The sequence below is a fragment of the Drosophila eugracilis genome, unplaced genomic scaffold, assembly GCF_018153835.1.
Source record: "Drosophila eugracilis isolate 14026-0451.02 unplaced genomic scaffold, ASM1815383v1 contig_2154, whole genome shotgun sequence".
Classification (NCBI taxonomy): Eukaryota; Metazoa; Arthropoda; class Insecta; order Diptera; family Drosophilidae; genus Drosophila; species Drosophila eugracilis.
Genome location: NW_024573038.1, coordinates 12,089,126 through 12,107,834, shown reverse-complemented (window position 1 = coordinate 12,107,834; position 18,709 = coordinate 12,089,126). Strand labels below are relative to the sequence as shown.

General features: G+C 38.4%; 3 protein-coding genes across 5 annotated transcripts in view; 1 reads left to right on the top strand and 2 right to left on the bottom strand.

Annotated features, from left to right (window-relative positions):
• Positions 1-8,058, bottom strand: part of LOC108105998 (glypican-6) — a 42,269-nt gene extending 34,211 nt beyond the window's left edge. Inside the window, exon 1 of the mRNA XM_017212836.2 lies at positions 7,241-8,058. Coding sequence (XP_017068325.1) covers positions 7,241-7,547 — 307 coding nt within the window. The 5' untranslated portion in view covers positions 7,548-8,058. The remainder of the gene's footprint in view (positions 1-7,240) is intronic.
• Positions 8,059-8,569: 511 nt separating this feature from the next.
• On the top strand, positions 8,570-12,389 carry LOC108106005 (ATP-dependent DNA helicase Q5). Its single transcript, XM_017212849.2, has 5 exons — positions 8,570-8,757; positions 8,820-10,121; positions 10,181-10,632; positions 10,692-12,075; positions 12,130-12,389. The coding sequence occupies exons 1-5, from the start codon at positions 8,655-8,657 to the stop codon at positions 12,231-12,233; spliced, it is 3,345 nt and encodes a 1,114-aa protein (XP_017068338.1). The 5' UTR covers positions 8,570-8,654; the 3' UTR covers positions 12,234-12,389.
• A 44-nt stretch (positions 12,390-12,433) lies between these two features.
• On the bottom strand, positions 12,434-18,298 carry LOC108106006. 3 transcript variants are annotated; one of them, XM_017212852.2, is made up of 5 exons: positions 18,181-18,298; positions 18,024-18,117; positions 13,486-13,592; positions 13,116-13,276; positions 12,434-13,047 (listed from the first exon to the last, which is right to left on the bottom strand). In XM_017212852.2, exons 3-5 carry the CDS (start codon positions 13,573-13,575, stop codon positions 12,810-12,812), a joined length of 489 nt encoding a protein of 162 aa, XP_017068341.1. In that variant the 5' UTR covers positions 13,576-13,592; positions 18,024-18,117; positions 18,181-18,298; the 3' UTR covers positions 12,434-12,809. The 3 variants fall into 3 exon arrangements, with proteins under 3 accessions (XP_017068341.1, XP_017068339.1, XP_017068340.1); XM_017212850.2 differs by lacking the exon at positions 18,024-18,117 and adding an exon at positions 13,714-13,767 and having other exon boundaries at positions 18,142-18,292; XM_017212851.2 differs by having other exon boundaries at positions 18,024-18,289.
• Between the last annotated feature and the right edge of the window lie 411 nt (positions 18,299-18,709).

Below are 18,709 nucleotides of genomic sequence, written 5' to 3'. Positions count from 1 at the left end.
GAAGCTTGGCATCTGTTTTCTAGGGGAGACCCAGGACTGGCCTGTGACCAACTGGAGGTTCATGAGGGAGTCGGTGCATCGAAATGGGTAATGAGGATCTCTAAAGGAAAGGCCAGTGATTTCCTGCAGAGAACTAATGCAAGGCTTACTTTTCCAGATCAAGTGCCAGGGGGAAACCGATTCACTGAGGCTTAATGGAAATTTTAAAACTGTTTAGGGATTGCATAAATAATCTAAACTTGTTTAAAACAACAACTTGGTAAGATGATATGATAAGATTTTGTTGCTCATATAATTATTTAAACAATTTATTACAGCTTCATGATGATTTATAGAGCCTTTTAGAAACTTTATGAAGATTGAGATCTATGAGTATAAAAAATGATTATAAAATACAAAAATATTAAGCTTTTTTAGAGATTTTTAGCAACATTATACGATTTTACAAATTAAATTTAAAAAACTTGACCAATATTTACAGAAAAAGTTACTTTTAAGGTTTGTAGTCTAAAAACTAATCACTTTTCAAATTCTTTTCCCAAGGAAAATATTTCAAAAATGTTCTCATAAAAACTCTTTTCCACTCATTTAATTACCGCTTGCTTTCAGTTTTTAGCTTGTTTCTTAGTTAAGATATCTTAACAAAGTTTTCAAGAACCGCCCACTGCTTGCCCCCCCCACTCTTTTCCACCACTCCAGACTCTACTTAAATCTTTTGCAAACTTTGCTTTCCTGGCATTTCTAGACTGAAAGAGAACCGGTGGAGTAGAGTCTTAACCCACAACATGCTCATTATGTAAATGCTGGCTGCCTCCATCTCCTCTTCTCCTACCAACACTGCCACTCCCCTTTGCCAGCCTCTTTCTTCTACTACAACTTCTTCGTTTTCTTCTTCTTCTGCACTTTGCCTACTATTATTATCTAGAGTCGGCATTTATAACTTTGTTGTAGCTGTAAGTTTGTTTCGCTTGTTTGTTTGCACGATTTAATGCTTCATTTGCTTGAGACTCAAAAGTGGGTGAAGCTAAAAAGGTTGAAGATTTGCGGGAGGGTCTTTCGGGGGGAGGGGAAGGGGCAGCTTAGGAGTTTCCCAACAAAGTACCCCAAACAAGGTAGTTAAGACTCGGCCACAGCTTCATCTCTCTCTCTTAGCTCTTAGCTCTGGTTAACTACTTAATTATCTTTTTTTGGTCAAATGAAGCCGCCAAATGGCCCCTCACTGTAGCCATCCTCTGGCTTATTAATAAACATGTTAAATGTAATTGTTATTCGGAGCTACCATTTTAGGGGCGTGGCTAATTGCTTGGCTTTAAGTTATATAATTAACCAGCCAAAACGACTGCGTAATCTTTACTCCAAAAAATTTGAAAACAGAGCGTGAGAAAGTATGGCAAGATTTTTCAAATATTTTTTGACGAAGAAATATTATTTGACTCTCAGTAAAATAAATCACAAATTATCATATATTTGATCATGTTAATTTCTAGAATTTAAATGACTTTCGTTATATGGCATTACATCGTAATCTTGGCACCAAAACTCAAAATCAGACCGTGAGAATGTGTAACCACATTTTCGGAATATCTTTGGCCTAAGGAATATCCTTGAAAGGCATTTTGTCGAGGTGTTTGGTTTAAACTTGGTCCAGAGAAACCACAAAAATAAATTAACAACAAAATGCCAACTGTAAGCTATCTCTTTTCATCCCTGTTAAAGCCTCTCTCTCCTCCCTCCTCTCGCTCCTTCTGGCTGCACTCCCGAAAAAGGTATTTCAACGTTGGCCATATACGAAAGTCATTGCTTCAACTGTTCCTCCAATGGAATGAAGGCACGAAATGGACTCGGAATGCACCGAGAACTTGTTTAAGGAGTTGAGACGGCAAAAGAAACCGAAAGAGATAGAGGGATAATGTATAGAAAGAGATGGCAACTGAGGTGAGACCACACAGGCAAAATGTTATCTTGGTCCATAAAGTGGCCACGTTTGACCTGATCGAGGATGACTGGGAATGTTGGAAGTCGTCTGGCCGAGAGTCTGGGATTCTCTTCTCTCTCTCTCTCTCTTTCTCTCTCTACCTATTTTTGGTATCCTCCTCCGACACTTGCCGGCAATTAAGTCGTTGCTGTGATCTCCGATCTCCGATCCACGATCATCGCTTCACATCGCTGGCCCGGTTTCGTTTTCATTTTATCCCTTACTCGAATCCAACTTGAATCATTCTCAGCAAAACTGCGAAGGATTCATTCTTAGAAAATTTGCTGACGTTTCGGCTTTTGTTGTCACAGCGACTGGCTGGCTGGCTGGCTGACTGCCTGGGAGATCCCATTTCTGTCAGCATCGTCAGCTAATTACGCGAAATTGCCCAGATCTCTGGGCTCTCTTGGATCTTTTAGTGCGAGAAATCTCAGCAAGTGTTGACTTTGTAGGCGAAATGTCTGGGATGCCAAAGCCTGTGATCAATGGATCACATAGCACCAGCTGGTTTTCGAGATGGCCCCGGCCAAGATGATCTTTTTGTTGGGTAAAAGCAGCCGCCCCAAGGAAAACTGAGTAATTGTTATGGCGTATTAAAAGCGAGATCGCGTGAAAGAGCTTGCTATCGGTGATCATGATCGCGGTTTTAAAGTATGGCCTCTGGGTAAACTTTCGGTTAACTCGTGCGGTGGGGTGATCTAGTTTAGTGGGCTAACTTAATGGTGATTAACCATATTGATTGGTTGCTAATGTTTGCTAATCAGTAAGATAATCAGTAAGTTTGAAGAAAACTATCTTAGTTAGTGATTACTTATAAGCTAAAGCTTAATATCCTAAGAGTTACGATCACTTTAATGTATTGTAAGGATAATCATTTTTATAAACCCACCATTTATCCCCTCAATGAGCTCATAAACAACCCCTACTCCTCCTTTATATCCCCTGCTCCCATCTAATCTGCATTCCAATCGGAAACCCAAAACCCAAACCCAAACCCAAACCCAATCCCCTATACAATGGTCAACAATTGCAGAAGTATATATCACATGATCACACGCCGACGACGCCGATGAAGATGATGATGATATAGTGCCATATAAACCGCTCGCTTCGTTTCTTCTTTTTACACGGCCAAGGAATGCGACAATGCAAAAAAAAAGTAAGTAAAAAAAAAGATCATAAAGGGCCAACAGAGGAAAAGAGATGGGTAGCAACAGCAGAGAGAGAAAGAGTTAGTACCATTCAGTTTTGGTTGCTGGAAAATGATTAATAGTCATGCGGTGGTTGCCTTGAAGCGGGTGGAATGGAAGGGGCGGCACGGGGAGCAGTCAGCGGATGCAGTGCCGCCAGTGGAGACGCCAATAAAGTGGAGCAACCATGCACGGAAATAAAATTTTTAATTATTTTGAATTTTTTTTTTATATTTTAAGGTCATTTGAAACAAAATTTATAATAATATTTTATAATAAAAAGTCATGAAATTTAAAATAATATGAGTTATCTATTTCTTATACACAATTTCCCCTTTATTTTCTTCAGTGTAAAGAAACAGCAGCCAAACAAAAATCAGCTTTGCTGCAAATTTCTTTTGGCAAACGGCAGACAAGGATGGATAGCGTAAAGGAGAGAGAGAGAGATGCAGGATAAGAGGAAGCAAGGTGATCATTTTCTGTGTGAGAATTTGTTGTTGCACCGAAAGAGATTTAAATACCTTATCCGAAGGGGTATCATAATTTATGATAGTGTTACTAAAATAAATTGCTAACTGCATGCGTTTTTTTTTATAAGATTTTTAAAGATTTATTCCTAAATTTGATTGGAATTTTGTTATTAGTCCCTTTTTAGCTTCTTAAAAATCAGAAAAATTGTTAAAAATAGTTATAATATTTAAAGCTTAAAGAGATAATGAGTTAATAAGTGCCTTAGATACCAACAATCCATCTCGTAAAACACTAAAAAAGAGTATTTCCAAGCTCCGATCAACGATCAGCAAATCTTCCCTTTTTCATTCAGTCTCTCCTTGCCCGCTTCTCTGATATTATTTTTAACGATTTAATGTTTTGTGAACTGTTTAAATTGTGCAAACAATTTCAGCTAAGTGCCTGCCTACCAATGATGATGATGATGATGGTGATGGTGAGCCGAGGACGATGGTCAAAAGGGGGTTAAACTGGGTTCACACAGCTTTTTGATGTGGCACAGGAAGTGCAACTTTAATGAAGCGTTTAAGTGGCAGCTGTAGTTGTTGCTGTTGTTTGTGCAGCACGGAAGGTGTCATGCGGTTGTTGTTGTTGTTGTTGTTTATTGCTTTTCATGGTTCAATGAAAGGAATGCCCCTAAAAGTGTGAAGATGAGAGTATGTTTGCTGGGAAATTGGCCAAAAACACTTAAACGTGACCGATCGAAATTTCACTTTAAATATATATATTTAGTATGCAAGAAATTTCCGGATGGAAAATGTGAAAAATGGTAATGATAATGGCTATTAAATTTTATAATTTTTGATATCCTACAAAAATTTCAGTTTATATAAGAAATAATTTTGTGGATTTTTTACATTCCTTAAACTTATTTTTCCTTACTGTAACGCCTTTTCTTTGATAAAATGCCAACCGACAGAATTCCCAGAACTTCCCTAAGACAATATGTTTGGCCCCAAAAAGTCTACGTTTTACTAAACTATTTTTCCCAACCAATTCTCTTACGTCAAAGTTTCTCCTTTTTTCATATCACTTATCGGAAATGGAAGTTTGGCTTTATCAGCTGCGCAGCCTCACCAGTTAGCTAGCCCAAAAAATATCTACGAAACGCCCAGCATGAAAACCCTATAAACACCTATGGCAATACTTGTTTCCAGTTAAGCAATTCGAGAAGGCATGGGAAAAGCAGAGGTCGGAAACTTTATCTAAATGCTGGCGCTTATCAGGCGGACAAGGTGCTAGGGGCGGGGTTCAGGTGAATGGAAAGGGAATGGAAATTGGAATGAGAATGAGAAGAAGTGAGCAAGAGGAGAGGGCGCAGCATAAGAATTTATGAGTCACACGGTGAAAGATGGAAAGAGATGCTGCTTGGGCACTGAGAAAAATTATAGGATTTTTGTTATTAATTATAATTACTAAAATTTATAAAATTTATAATTAATATTTGAAATTAAATCATTAAATCTCTTTCAAAAGTATTTTACAAACAATGTTTATTATTAACACTTTAAAATCTATTAACTTTATGAAGTTATTTAAATGCAAATTTTACGACCATTCAAAAGATTATATTCATCATTATTTCGAGTGCATTCGATATTGGAAGCCAAAAAGGGGGAGGGGGAGGAGAACCATTGGGAAGTAAAAGGTTCACATAAAAATGCCGACAGAGAATAAAAATCCTGAACTGCATAATTTAAACGATTTCAATGACACCTTGATTAATATCAAAGACAACACAAAAGGGAACTCGAGAACTGACCACTCTACCTGTTGGCCATCCTCGTCTCCACCCCTCATCGCTCCCCTCCTTCCCTTCTGCATTTCCATGAAATTATGAACGAAACGCAACGCGCAATGCATTTGACCAAAAGATAAAGAATAAGGAAAACATACTAGTATGTCTGGATATGTATGTGAGAGGGAAAAAACCAATCAGGCAACGTTGAAAACCAAAAATAAACAAAGGCAGGGCGCAGGGCAGGTAAAGGGCCAAAGGAAAAGGGCATGGTGGGGGTAGGGGGAAGGGGGCAAAAGGGCAGAGGCTGCAACAGTTTACCTGGCAACAAATCAAACAAAGAGCGAGAAAGAGCAAGAAAATGAGATAAAGCAGCGAAGAGAAGGCTGCGCAACTTATTGCAATTAAGCGTGATTAATTCAGGATTTATACAAATTAACTAAAACCCACAGGCGATCGTGGTTGAGACTAGGTCCTCCTTTATCCCCCTCCACTACCTTCTCCGCCTTTCCACCTCATCCAACGATGTGTAAAAGCGGTGTGACAACATTTTTGCTCTTACACTAGCCAAAGAGCCTTTCAATGGGTCCCACAGTAAATTTTCTACATAGCGAAATTTGAAGTTGAATATCAATATAATTCCCTAAGAACTAGAATATTTTTGGCAATATCTAACCTGACAAAATCTTAGTTCAACTTGAAAAGAAGAATTAACTCAAATAACTTTATAACCCCGTTTATGTTAAAGAATCTCCACTGTATAACTGCTCTCATCTGGTTTTATTTTCTTTTTTTTTTTTTTTTTGTTCATCAAAAAGGAATTTCTTGAGATTTTTCGTTGCGGCTGCTTCTGCCTTTTGGACTGGTCTTGGAAACTGGAACCCTTTTCCTCCCCAGAAGGGGCAAGAAGGATGGAAAGGGGACCAGGAATGAGGGCCACGATGAGCAGGCGACGCATGCGCCAAGATCTCTGGGATGGACACGCTCTCCGCGATGGACTCTCTCTTATTTAGAGCCTACCTTGCGCTGCTGCTGCTGCTGCTCATTCGCATTTCGAGTTGATTTGCCTGGAATTTTATTTCCTTCAAGGGGTAAGGAGATACTGGGAGGAAAGAGGAAATCTTAAGACGCGTCCAAGGAGCAGAATGAATCATGGAATCGCCCAATTTGAAAGCGAGTTCTCTTTGTTCCTTTGTGATTCTCGCGTTTCAGATTTACCAATGTTATGAAATGTTGTATTTATTTATTCATTAATTGGTTAATATTATAAGAAGTAGTTCATAAAAATACTTTTATTTACTTTTTTGCATTTTAACTTAACGTTTTATCTTGCTAATATATAATTGTTATTAACTTTGAATTAGCATATTCTATCATTTTAATTACCTACATTTTGTAAGTTTTAATTTAGTTTCCTTTCCTTCTAAGTTGTTTGCCATATTTGCACTACTAGTGACAGCTCATCAAATATTTTCCCACTTTGATCAATGCAAAGACCCCGTTTTTCTTATCACATCTAATTAAAATTTGTACTATTTTATTGACAGCTCTTATTGGCTCAATAAGAGAAAATAAGCCAATAAAAAAATGAAAACTGAGGATAAATGTTCAGAAACTAGATCTTATGCTATTTTAAGATTTTTTAGAAGTTAATGAGGGATAGAAAATTAGAAATTATTCCTCACTAAAATTGCTATATTAAGGTTCTAATTATCTGAACTACAAGGAAGATATAATATTCCTATTGTGAGATATATTATAAAATGGAAATCCTTTTAGATTCTACTTAATTTTAATTATTTATTTAAATTATAATATCAAACTTACCGTTACTGGGTTTTTGGGGTATATCGATGACATCGATTCCTCTCGCCTGGAAAATATGCGTCACAGCACTGCAGTTTGGACTGAATTGATCAATGATCGATGATCCTGCCACACCTCCCGCTGGATTGGGGGCAGCAAGGGCGGCAACTTGAGGTGTAGCGCCATTCTCTGCTCGAACAATGGGTGGAAAGTGGGTGGTGAGCAGTAATAGAAGACTGCTAAATATCACAAGGCGGGCAGTTGATGTTGCTGTTGTTGTTGCTTTTCTTCTGCAATGCAGATTTTGTTGTTGCTGTAGCTGTTGCATTTTGATAACTCTGATTAACTCTCTTTTTTTTTTTGAAATAGAAAGAGAGAGCGAGAGGCAGGTAATTTCGCCGGCTTTTGTTGTTGTTGCTTGGCTTCGATTAGACTTCGATTTTATATTTGGTTCTGTTTGTTCTTTTTGCGGTAAATATTTTCGGCAAACTCAAAGGCACCCACACAAAAGCCCGCACACTAATACACCGCTTTGTTTGCCGGCATTCTTATGATTTTTGTGTTGTTATTTTTATTATTTTTGTCGTTTGCGTTTATCAGTGTGCATTTTGCGTTTAGAAGCAATTAAAGTGCAACATGGCCGTTGGGTGTTATTAAATCGGGATTATAAACAATTAACAAATAGCGGCACACGCACTGCACACACACTTAACCACTCCCACCAACACAAACACACACCCGCGACGACGAAAGCAAAGCGAAAAACGCAGGAAGAAGCAGCACAGCGTGTGCTCGCGAGTCGGCTGAGAAATTTTGACTGAGGAGGAATCTCTTTGAATTTCGACTGCCGGTCATTGATGATGTCTGCGCCTATCGATTATCGATAGTTCCCTTTTGCCCTAGACGCGTTAGTGCATAATCTTCACTGGACAGTGATCTCTCTTACTATACGAATAATGTTCGTAGAATTTTCTTAAAATCTAGTTGGTCTTAATTAATAATTGGTGTATTCGCTTTTTAATTTAATTTAACACATACACAACTAATAATGTCGTATATAATACGCCATCAAGGATTTTAAGTTTGTGTATAAATTTAAATTGAGGTTTCCTTTTTTAAGAACAAGAAATTCAAAGAAATTCAAAATGTCATATACGTTTCTTATGATTATTTATATTATATAAGCTCAGCTTTTTTAATTTTGTGTTATTATCTGCTAATTTATGTTAGAGTAGCAGTGGGAATAGCTTAAAAATTACTGTGTACTGTGGGCTATCGATTAAGAATCAGAACGTGGTCCCTATCGATTGCCTTTGCCATCACTAGCTTGCCGCATTGTCCATCCCTAGACCAGCTGTTTTGGCGGCAACGAGTTTTGACCTGAAAGCAAATAATGTTTATTTAAATAAAACGCAGTTTAAGTAACGGCCCAAGAATGACACAGGAAAGTACGGTCCATGAGGCGCTGAAAAAGCATTTCGGCCACTCAAAATTCAAATCGGAGCTGCAGGAAAGAGCCGTTAAGTGTGCTGTAAAAAGTGAATATGGGCCAAATTCTTACCCAATCTCCCATATAATAGATCTCGTAATTACCTTACAGAAAAGCAGGATGTGTATGTGTCGATGCCCACAGGTTCGGGGAAATCCTTGTGCTTTCAATTGCCCGGGATGATGTCCGAGAATCAAATAACCATTGTCTTCTCACCGCTTTTGGCCTTGATCAAGGATCAGATAGATCATTTGACCAAACTGAAAGTGCCAGCGGACTCTTTGAACTCGAAAATGACCACCAAAGAAAGAGATCGTGTTATTATGGATTTAAAGGCCGTTAAAACAAATCTTAAGTTTCTCTACATCACACCGGAGCAGGCGGCCACCAAGTTTTTCCAGGAACTGCTCCAAACCCTCCATAAACACAAAAAGCTTGCCTACTTTGCGGTTGACGAGGCTCATTGTGTTAGCCAATGGGGTCATGACTTTCGACCAGATTACCTGAAACTTGGAGAACTACGTTCCAAATATCAGGACATCACCTGGTTGGCTCTGACTGCGACAGCGTCGAAGGAAGTGAAGGAGGATATATACAAGCAGTTGCATCTACACCATCCTGTGGCTCAATTTAGCACTCCTAGCTTTAGAAAAAACCTTTTCTACGACATTGTGTACAAAAACTCCATTGAAGATGACTTCCAGCACTTGGCAGACTTTGCGAGACACTGTCTGGGTGATCACAAAGAATTTAAGGAGCAACCAAAGCCACAAAGAGGTTGCGGAATTGTCTATTGCCGGACTCGCGATCAGGTAGAACGAATGGCTATCGGAGTTACCAAACAGGGAATCGCAGCTGTGGCCTATCATGCTGGTCTGAAGACGGGGGAACGCACCGAAGTACAAGAAGCCTGGATGAGGGGTGATAAGCCCATTATATGTGCCACCAATAGCTTCGGCATGGGTGTGGATAAGCCAAGTGTGCGTTTCGTAATCCATTGGGATGTACCGCAAAATGTTGCTGCCTATTATCAGGAATCTGGTCGCGCTGGACGCGATGGTTTGCAGTCTTATTGTAGATTATATTATGGCCGTGAAGACGTCAAGAGTATACGGTTCCTGCTCCAGAACGATGCCCAAAGGGCAAAAGGTCGTGGTGATAAGGAATTACTGACAGAGAGAGCTGTAAAACAGTTTGAAAAGATCACTGAATTCTGTGAGCGGACAAGCTGCAGGCATAAACTTTTTTCTGACTTCTTTGGGGATCCGGCTCCAGATTGTAATGGCCAATGCGATGTCTGCAAACGTCCCAAAAAAGCAGAAAAGGCGCTGGAAATGTTCCATCGATTGTGTATGGATGATACATTTAAGTCGCACATTTCGCTTGTCCAAGATTGTTCAGACTTATATGAAGGTAAGTAATAGCAAATTATTTTTTTAATCTTAGAGAGTATTGTTAACTTATTCTTACAGGTGGTCGCCCTGGAATCAAGCGTGCTGCGCAGGAATACGCAGCTGGTGAATCTGATTCAGATGGCGATTCCAGTCAGAGTCATTCTTCCATGGCTAAGAAAGCCAAACGGGAATCGGAGGACTTTATAAAGCAACAGTTTAAGTTAAGAAAACAAATCAGCGCAGCTCGAAAATTAGAACAAGAGACTTCAGCACAAATCTCTCGGATTAGACAAGCGGAAGCAACTGAAAAGAAAATCGCTGGACTGCAGTCCACTCATCGGGAGAAATATCTAACAGCCATAATCGATGCACTAAAAGCCAATGTAGATAAGTGTAAGGATGAGCCAGAGCAGCAGCCAAAAAGTGTACTGAAATATAATGACTATGAAGCGATAGCAGTGGATATGGAATACGACGTTTTCCGACAACATAAAGTGGCCAATATGTACCGACATGCCTTAGTCAAAGAGGTTTGGAACACTATTTGCCATTAAATATAAATATCTTAATAAATTTATTTTCGTAATAGATTTCCATCATTAAACAACTCACTGGAAAGACGCAATTGCTGCCTCTTTTGTTGGATTACGTTCCGAAACCAGAAACGAGTTCCAAAGGCGCCTGGACTGGCGGCAGTGTGGCCTACTTTGAGCGGAAACTCAAAGAACTGGAGGAACAGAGACCACAGAGTCTCAAGGAGGTGCCAAAAGCCTTAAAAGAAAAAAGGGGATTCAAGCAGGAAAGCAGCAAACAGACTTCCATTTCCTCCTTTTTCAAAAAAGAGGTTAAAGAGGAACCATCCGAATCCTCAAATGAAGAAGAAAGTGTAACTATTAAAAAGGAACCTGCAGAAGCTGAAATGGATATAGAAGAGAAAGACACTAAAGAAACTTCTCCCAATCCCATTAAAGATGAACCCATGGATCAAGATAGTACTGATCCTGAACTGGATCTTCAGCCTGACAGCATAATTGGTGAAAGAAAGTTCAAATTGATGCCGAATGGCGATGGCAGTTACGACACCCATCGCAGAAAAAGAGTTTCCCATCAACACCAACCCAAAGAGAAAGAATCAAAAACCACAACGTCCAGCATGCAACATCTTTTTGGTTCCTTCAAAAGTGAATCTGAAGAGGAGTCGGATCAAGCTTCTTTTGGTTTTAAAACTGCTCGTCAAATGCTGGATGAAAAACAGGAGAAACTAGGCAGCATAACTGAGGAAGTAGGTTCTAAGGATGATAAGTCAGAAAACAAAACTGAAGCCATTGGATTTATTTCTGCAAGAGAATTGTTGGACAAAAACAAACTTAAGGAAGAGGAGAAGAAGGTAGAGAAGTCGAGTAACAAATCTGAAACACTAGGTTTCATTTCAGCCAGAGAAATGTTGGAAAAGAATAAACTTAAGGAAAAGAGTGTGGACAAAACAGATATTAAAGAAAACAAACTAGAAAGTAAGGAACCCAAAGGAAAACATCACGATGACAAAATAAACTTTGAAAAGAAAGAAGAACATGACAGGAAGTCGGAAAAAGAAATGCCAAAAGAGGCAAAATCAGACAAAGATAGAATCAAAGATTTGAAACCTAGCAGAGGTGAGCCCAAAGAATCAGAGAGGCACCTTAAAGATATATCATCGCGAAGAAAAGACTCAAAGGAGGCCTCTTTAGACTCGAAAAAGGAAAGGGATCCAACTTCTACAGACCCGTCATCACAGAAGAAAGATTCTAAAGAATCCAATTCAAAGAGAAGTTTGCAAAAGGACGCAAAGCCAGAGAAGAACCAGCAAAAGAACGATGTGAGCAAAAATGTGGTGCAGTGGCTTAATCCCTACTATAAACGGAAAATAGCCACCAAAGAGCTTTTCAAAGCCCTGGCCAAACTGCTCACTCAGAGGATTTGTGATGGAAGTTTGGGTAAGACTTAGAAACTATATTAAAATACCCATTAAATTAATTATTAACTTCTAGGTAACGGCGATGCTGGAAAGTGCTACATTAAGGAGACCTTCCATGGCCTGCAGATGATCAACAACGATCAGGACATTGAGAAATATTTCATCAAGTCAAAGTGACTTCGAAGAACTCTCTCCACCAGACGCATGATTTCATCACAACGAATTGTTTCGCCTTGTTAACAGTTAAAGAATCTTTTTTTTTCGTTAATATTTTCAACATGTAATATAATAAGTACCTAAATTATCAACAATACATTAAAAAAAATAAGATAATTTTTATTCTGGACAATTTCAATAGAAAATAGAAAGTTAACTTCTTCGATTTGTGAAAATATTCGCTCGTACAAAATTTATTTTGTGTTTGGATCTTACTTATTAATTGGATTAGATAAAACGTTCGTGATGCTCGATGTATTTAGGCTTAAAAAAAGAAAAACAAAAACAGGGCAGCCGATGCGTTAAGAACTTTAAAACCTCCTCGGACTTCGTTTCTTTTTTTTTTTTTTTTACATTTTCGATTTGATGATGGCAATTCAGATGTTTTCTCTTGGGGATTACAATTAGCTGGGAGACGGGGATGTGAACGGGGAGTTCTTAACTCTAAGTCTGGAGCTATAAATATTACAGTCCACGCTAGGCGAGAATCATGTGGACACCAACTCTTTCCCGCCAAACTTCTCGTCATCGACCATGTCATTCCAGATCACCATGGACGCCAAAACGAATGGTAATGAGTATGTCCAGCAGGAAGATCAGCGAAGTCACCAAGGCAATCGAAGCGGAAGCCATTACGAGATCCAAGCGATGCATATTCGGGTGCCAGTAGTTGCGATCCTTGGTGGTGGACCAATCCCGGAAGAGCAGTGCAGTCACGGCCACAAAGAGGATGAAGGCCACCAGGTTCCACAGAGTAGCCGTTCGCCAGGGGGTCCTATTGGTAAAATATAGTTTTTATTGCTAAGAATTTATTAAAGTTTTGGTTTCTTTTTTTATACTTACAGATCACCAAAGAGCGCCATTATCAGATAAATTGCCGTGTAAATGGTCAGGGCACCAAAGGTCACATAGCAAAGGGCAGCCACTCGGGGTGTGATGAACACCCGCAGATGAGAATTGGTGGCCGGCTCATCGACCAGGCCCAGGCAGCATATTAAAAGGCACTGTTGGGAATCATATAGATATATATTTTATGTATATAAAATGTAGGAAATAAGTAAGGAAAATATGTTTAAAGACTCAGATTTAAACCCATAAGAAAAACAAAGTCTTAGAGGAAAAAAATTATTTCAAAACTGAAAAAGGATTATATAATTTAAAATTTTGGATATATTTTCCTACTTAAAATTAATAATATATAAGAATAACTTACCAGCTCCACAATCTTGATGCATATCAGCGTGTAGGTGGCCTTTTTGCTGCTTTGGGTTGTGGCAAAGGAATTATCGTCAGCCGGCGACATTTCGACGCGTGAGATTTCTGCACCAAACAAATTAAACAATTAATTAATTAATTAAATAAGAAAATCGTTTCAATTGATATTTTGGCCTCTTTGGCATTTGCTCGAAGCGAAGATACATTATATATTTTGTATATATACCTATCGATCGCAAGTAACTCATTTTGCTGAGTCTGAGTTGGAAACGTTCTCGACCTACAGAGGAAACGGAATCTTCAATTTTGGTTCTTTCTTTTTTTTTTTTTAGTGTTCAGGTAAAGTCGGGCTTAATGGCCATATTTGGCCTACGGACTCTGGGTTATAGGAAATTTGTTATTGGATGCTCAATGGAGCGTGCAAAACAAGTTAAACTGAACAAACTAAAATACTGTTTGTGGATTTGTGTCAATTGATGGCCGAAGGTCTCCCACATGAAATACTCTCGTACTCGTACATATCCAGTTGCAGACCAAATTGATTAAGGGCACATTCTGCGATGATCTCATCTAATTGGGTGTGTGTGTGGGAATATTTGGGTGGGGTTCTATAGAACTACGTCCATATGGAAGTTGCCAAGATGCATACCAAATTCAACCTGGGAATGCGAGCAGCCTACGTGAGTTTGCATCAAAAAAGTCTTATGAATAATAAAACTAAAACCCAACTATAATCGCCGTCTTGCTAGCCTTCATCTATAATTCCATTATTCTCAGCCAATAATTACATGCCGACAGAGAGGTTACTCCCTTGCAATTGTCACCTCTTTCAGACCTTATTGAACACCTATATAGAGTAATTTGTTGTAGTTATACACTGGAAAAAGGCAGACTAATTGGAAGAAGATCATTTCTGAGATACACCTACTATGTGTTTTGCACTATGGAAACTGGAAAGAGCAAATTCTGATGATCTCTATTAAGTTGAAAATGGTTTTATAAATAGAATCACGTCTTTTGAGATTTGTGTGATCTGTGTTCTCTTAAATAAGTTAAGAAAATAATGGTTTTTGTCTATTGTGATATCAAAATGAGAACTAGAACTTATAAATTGATTTGCTTTGTTGTCAAAAATTGCTAACATATTGATATCTTTAACTGATTGGGGGAAATAAATCCTTAATTGAGTCTTCTCAATCTTCATTTTTAGGATCTTTAGGTATTAAAATATGGCAAGTCCAAAAAAAGGTTGTGGTATCTAAACTCTTCAAACTTTCTACTTCAACTTCCTCTGAGATTCCATTAACTTTCTTGATTATTGTGTTCTGTGTAGAAATGTGGGAAATTGGATCGCCACTTCATAACCAACAATGGAATCGCTCCATGGCTCTGTTCTGTGGTCGGTTCCCCTCATTGATTGAAGCTAATTGCATCACACAGAGAACAAAGCATAAAAGCCCAAAATTAGCCAAAGGCACGTACAATAAAAAAGAGAGTGGGTGGGGGTGAAGGACTGTGCTAGTTAACCCCGCAATGCGTAACCCCATAAACAACAATTAAAATGCAAGTGGAAAACCGGAAAAAATAAGTCAAACTCGAAATGAAACTGGAAACTCAACTCAAAAACCCTAAAAAAAAGGTCACGCATAACTTTCACTGCGTGAGAGGTGGGGGAAAAAGGTAAAAGGGTGGGAAAAAGGGAATGAGATATACAGAGGAATGAAAAGAGAAAGATAGTAGGGTCTCAAGACACTCCCTTTTTGTAGAGCGATGGCTTGGAGTTAATAAACATTTTAGTGTCTAGGTTCTGGTTGCAAAGGTAAACAACAAATAGGTAAAGGAAACTCCCACTAATTGAGGTACAGTGGAACGAAACTAACTTTATGTGTTAATCAGTACATAGCTTTTCTTTCTTAAAGCATTATCTTTTACTATAAGGACTTGCCTTCTAACAAAACTAAAGCTAAACTAATTTAATTTAACAATTTTTAAGTTTCCAAAACCTAGCATTACACCTTACTAATTCCCCTTAAAACCTCCTTATCTCCATCATGAAATCTCTTCACTAATTTTCGGGTTTACGGCTCCCTAAGATTGGAATTTCAGTGGTTAACTGTTTGCGTGTTGTTGCTAACGAGTGCTTCACGTTTTGGCCCACACTCGAACACCCCGCACCACCCCTATGAACCAAAAAATATAAAACAAGTTTTCTTTCGGCGGCGCTTAGAAGAAGAAAGCCCAAAAAGCAGAAACCAAACAAAACACGCGCAACAAGCCACGAAGCACGAAAAAAAAGGTAAACAAAACGTATTGGCCAAGAAAACTTGTTTTTAGAAAAAAGAGAACTTGGCTTAAAGAGCAAAGCTAAGAGAAATAGCGTGCGTCTACCTGCCACACCTGCGTATTTTAGAGAGGATTTTTTCTCTCAAGAGCTGGGCCTAACTTATTGGCCAACACTGTGAATTAACCTCGTTTCGCTTTCAGGCTCAAAAAGGGACTTTTTTTTTTGTAGTAATATTTAAGCAGCCCTATAACTGGTCTGTGTTTTGGGTCAATGACTTTGTTGTTGTTCTCTCTTCTCGGTTTTTGTTTTGGTTCTTGGTTTCTATCTTAAGTATTTGCTTAAGCCTTACCCACTAGCTAGCTAGCCAAGCTAAATTAAGTCTGATTTGCAATTTCCTGTAAACCGAAGATCTTAAGAGAACTTTCATCTTTGTTTCTCATCTTTCAATCGCAGTCTTGGCCAATTGAAAAACGCAACAAAACTTGTTTTCTTTTTTTGTAGCCCCTTTCGCTTCCCTTTTGTTGGCCCCTCGGGCGTTTTTGCCTCCCCCTCAGACTTGCATTGATATGCACAACTGCAAACTGGTTGCAGGCGCGAGAGCAACGTAGACGGCCAATGGGGGAGTGAGAGGGCAGCACATGCTTATATTTGTACAAGGCGCCTACTGTACTTGGTCATCGTCTCGGTTTTTACTCCCCTCGAAGGGCGGGTTGCGATTTTCCAGCTGCATTTTCCACACATGGGTATTAGTTAAGTTGGAACGTATTTGTTTTACTAAGAAGAATTACACTTTTTAGGGATTTTTATCAACTCAAATACTGGGAATATCTTTAAGTTCCTGTCTTTAATTACAATTTAGTTCTTTAGCACTAACTTTTAGGAATATAATAATATATCATTGTCTATCTAGTGTCTAAATTATCTAGTTTATGACCTATCTTAAAAAAATGTATACAAGGTAATTAGAAAACCCTTTAAATGGGTATCTTCAAGCCTCATAACTCAACCACACACCTGCTCTTTTTTGCAAATATTTTCCATATTCTTGATAATAGTTACTACAGTTTTTGCTTTTGACCCCATTCAGACCCACACTGCCGAGTTGGCTGTTAGCTTAGACTTTGTTTTAGCCCTCTCTAAACATGCAACATTTTGCAGCCAGGGATTCCATGGGGGTAGTTACTGTTTTGGTGGAGTTTTCTAGGCGACTCTTTCTCTTGGGGGTTGTTGGCAAATTCAATGCCAAACCAATTGGCCAAGGCTCGTCGGGATTTACCAAAGGTATACTGGGGTTACTGTCACTGTTATTGTTTCGTGTCGGGCCTGTCACTGAAGGTCAGTGTCTATAGGGAGAGGGATATTGGTAATGGATTGACAAGGGTTCAGCTCCACCCCAGAGGGGATATTTCTGCGCGTGAAACCTATAATTGAGTGTTTATATAAACAAAGTGAGCTTTTGGGATTGGGTTTCCCTTTTTGGCAGATTTTTGAGACAAGAATTTTTGAATAACTAATGATTTTTAAAAATATTTTAATGAATTTAAGCAAAGTTTGCTTTTTTGTATGAAAAGTTTTTAAAGGTATTAATCAAATTAGGTTATTTCTTTATATTTAATGATTACTTTTAGAAGTTTTTTATAGAAAATCTTGTAAATTATAAAGATTTTTTGACTGAGAATGTAGTCATAATTACTTTAAATTGTTAAATAGACATTTTAACCCTTAATTTGTTTATTTTAAAGGCCACTAAATTGTTTTCAAAGTTGAAAAAAGTTATATCATTGCATAAAACGCAGTATTTGTCACCTAATTAAAGCTGCAATTAAGGGGAGGGGTCGCTTTGATGGTGAGAAAATCAGTCAGTGAGTCACATTAAACAAACTAATTTGTGTTAGCCAGTGTTGTTGTACTCTCTGTGTACTCTCTATTTGTGTGTAAAATTGTGCAAAATTAGCATGTCTAACAATAACAACAAAGAACTGTGATCGTCTTGCTGATGTAGTTGTTGTTGTTGTTGTATCTGGGCTTGTTTATTGTACAATTAGCTCTGGGTGGGGCCCTCCGATCTCACAGACTCCACTTTATATCGAGAGATCGTCGGCGGAGAATCGAAACTTAAGTTTTTCTTTAAGTACGTTGGAGTGCATTTTCAACTCTTTTACAAATTTTGTTACTGCCGAGCAAACGACAAACTGGTTTTAAAGTTTAACTCTTAATTTTGTTTAGTTTTTATGGTGGGTTATTTGTATTACATTTTTCAAATTTTCGTTGCTTTTGCAGAGAGAGAGAGAGGAAGGTGCAGGGCAAAAGTGCAGCCAAGGGTTAGCTTGTTGGTTAAATCTCACACTAAAAACACAAATAAATTAATACAATTTTTCACGCGCGCTAGATTGTTTTTTTTTTATGTACTAATCACTTTCAACTGCGACTTAGAGCGGATATTGAGTTTTTCGAAAGCCGAGTTTTTCAAAAAACCTCTGAAACCGACGACACGCCAACGACAACTGTTGTAACCTGAAACCAAAACCGAAACCAAACCGTTCCAAAGCCCGCCAAACGAGCTAATATAGCCACAGCCCCAAGAAGCAGAGAGCAGTTCGGAGAACTAATAGGTTAAGAGAATGTCAGTTAGGTGCTAAGAGTGCCCCTAAGAGAGTATATGAAACGTGTTCGTTTTCAACTGTTTTTAAATGCTAACCAAATATTGAGTAATTTTATGGTGACATCAAAATTAGCACATTCCTGTCATGCTAACAAAGGAATATTATTTTGTTTGTTGTTTAAACTTCAAATGCTCTATTGAATTTGTTAGGAAAAACGAAGCATTTTTAAAAGGGAATTTTTAAACTTACCATGCTTAGTGAGACGCGACTGTAAGCAACTTTTATGGAATTTCCCTTTTGTGATAGTATAGACACAAACCAAAACAAGGAAGCTT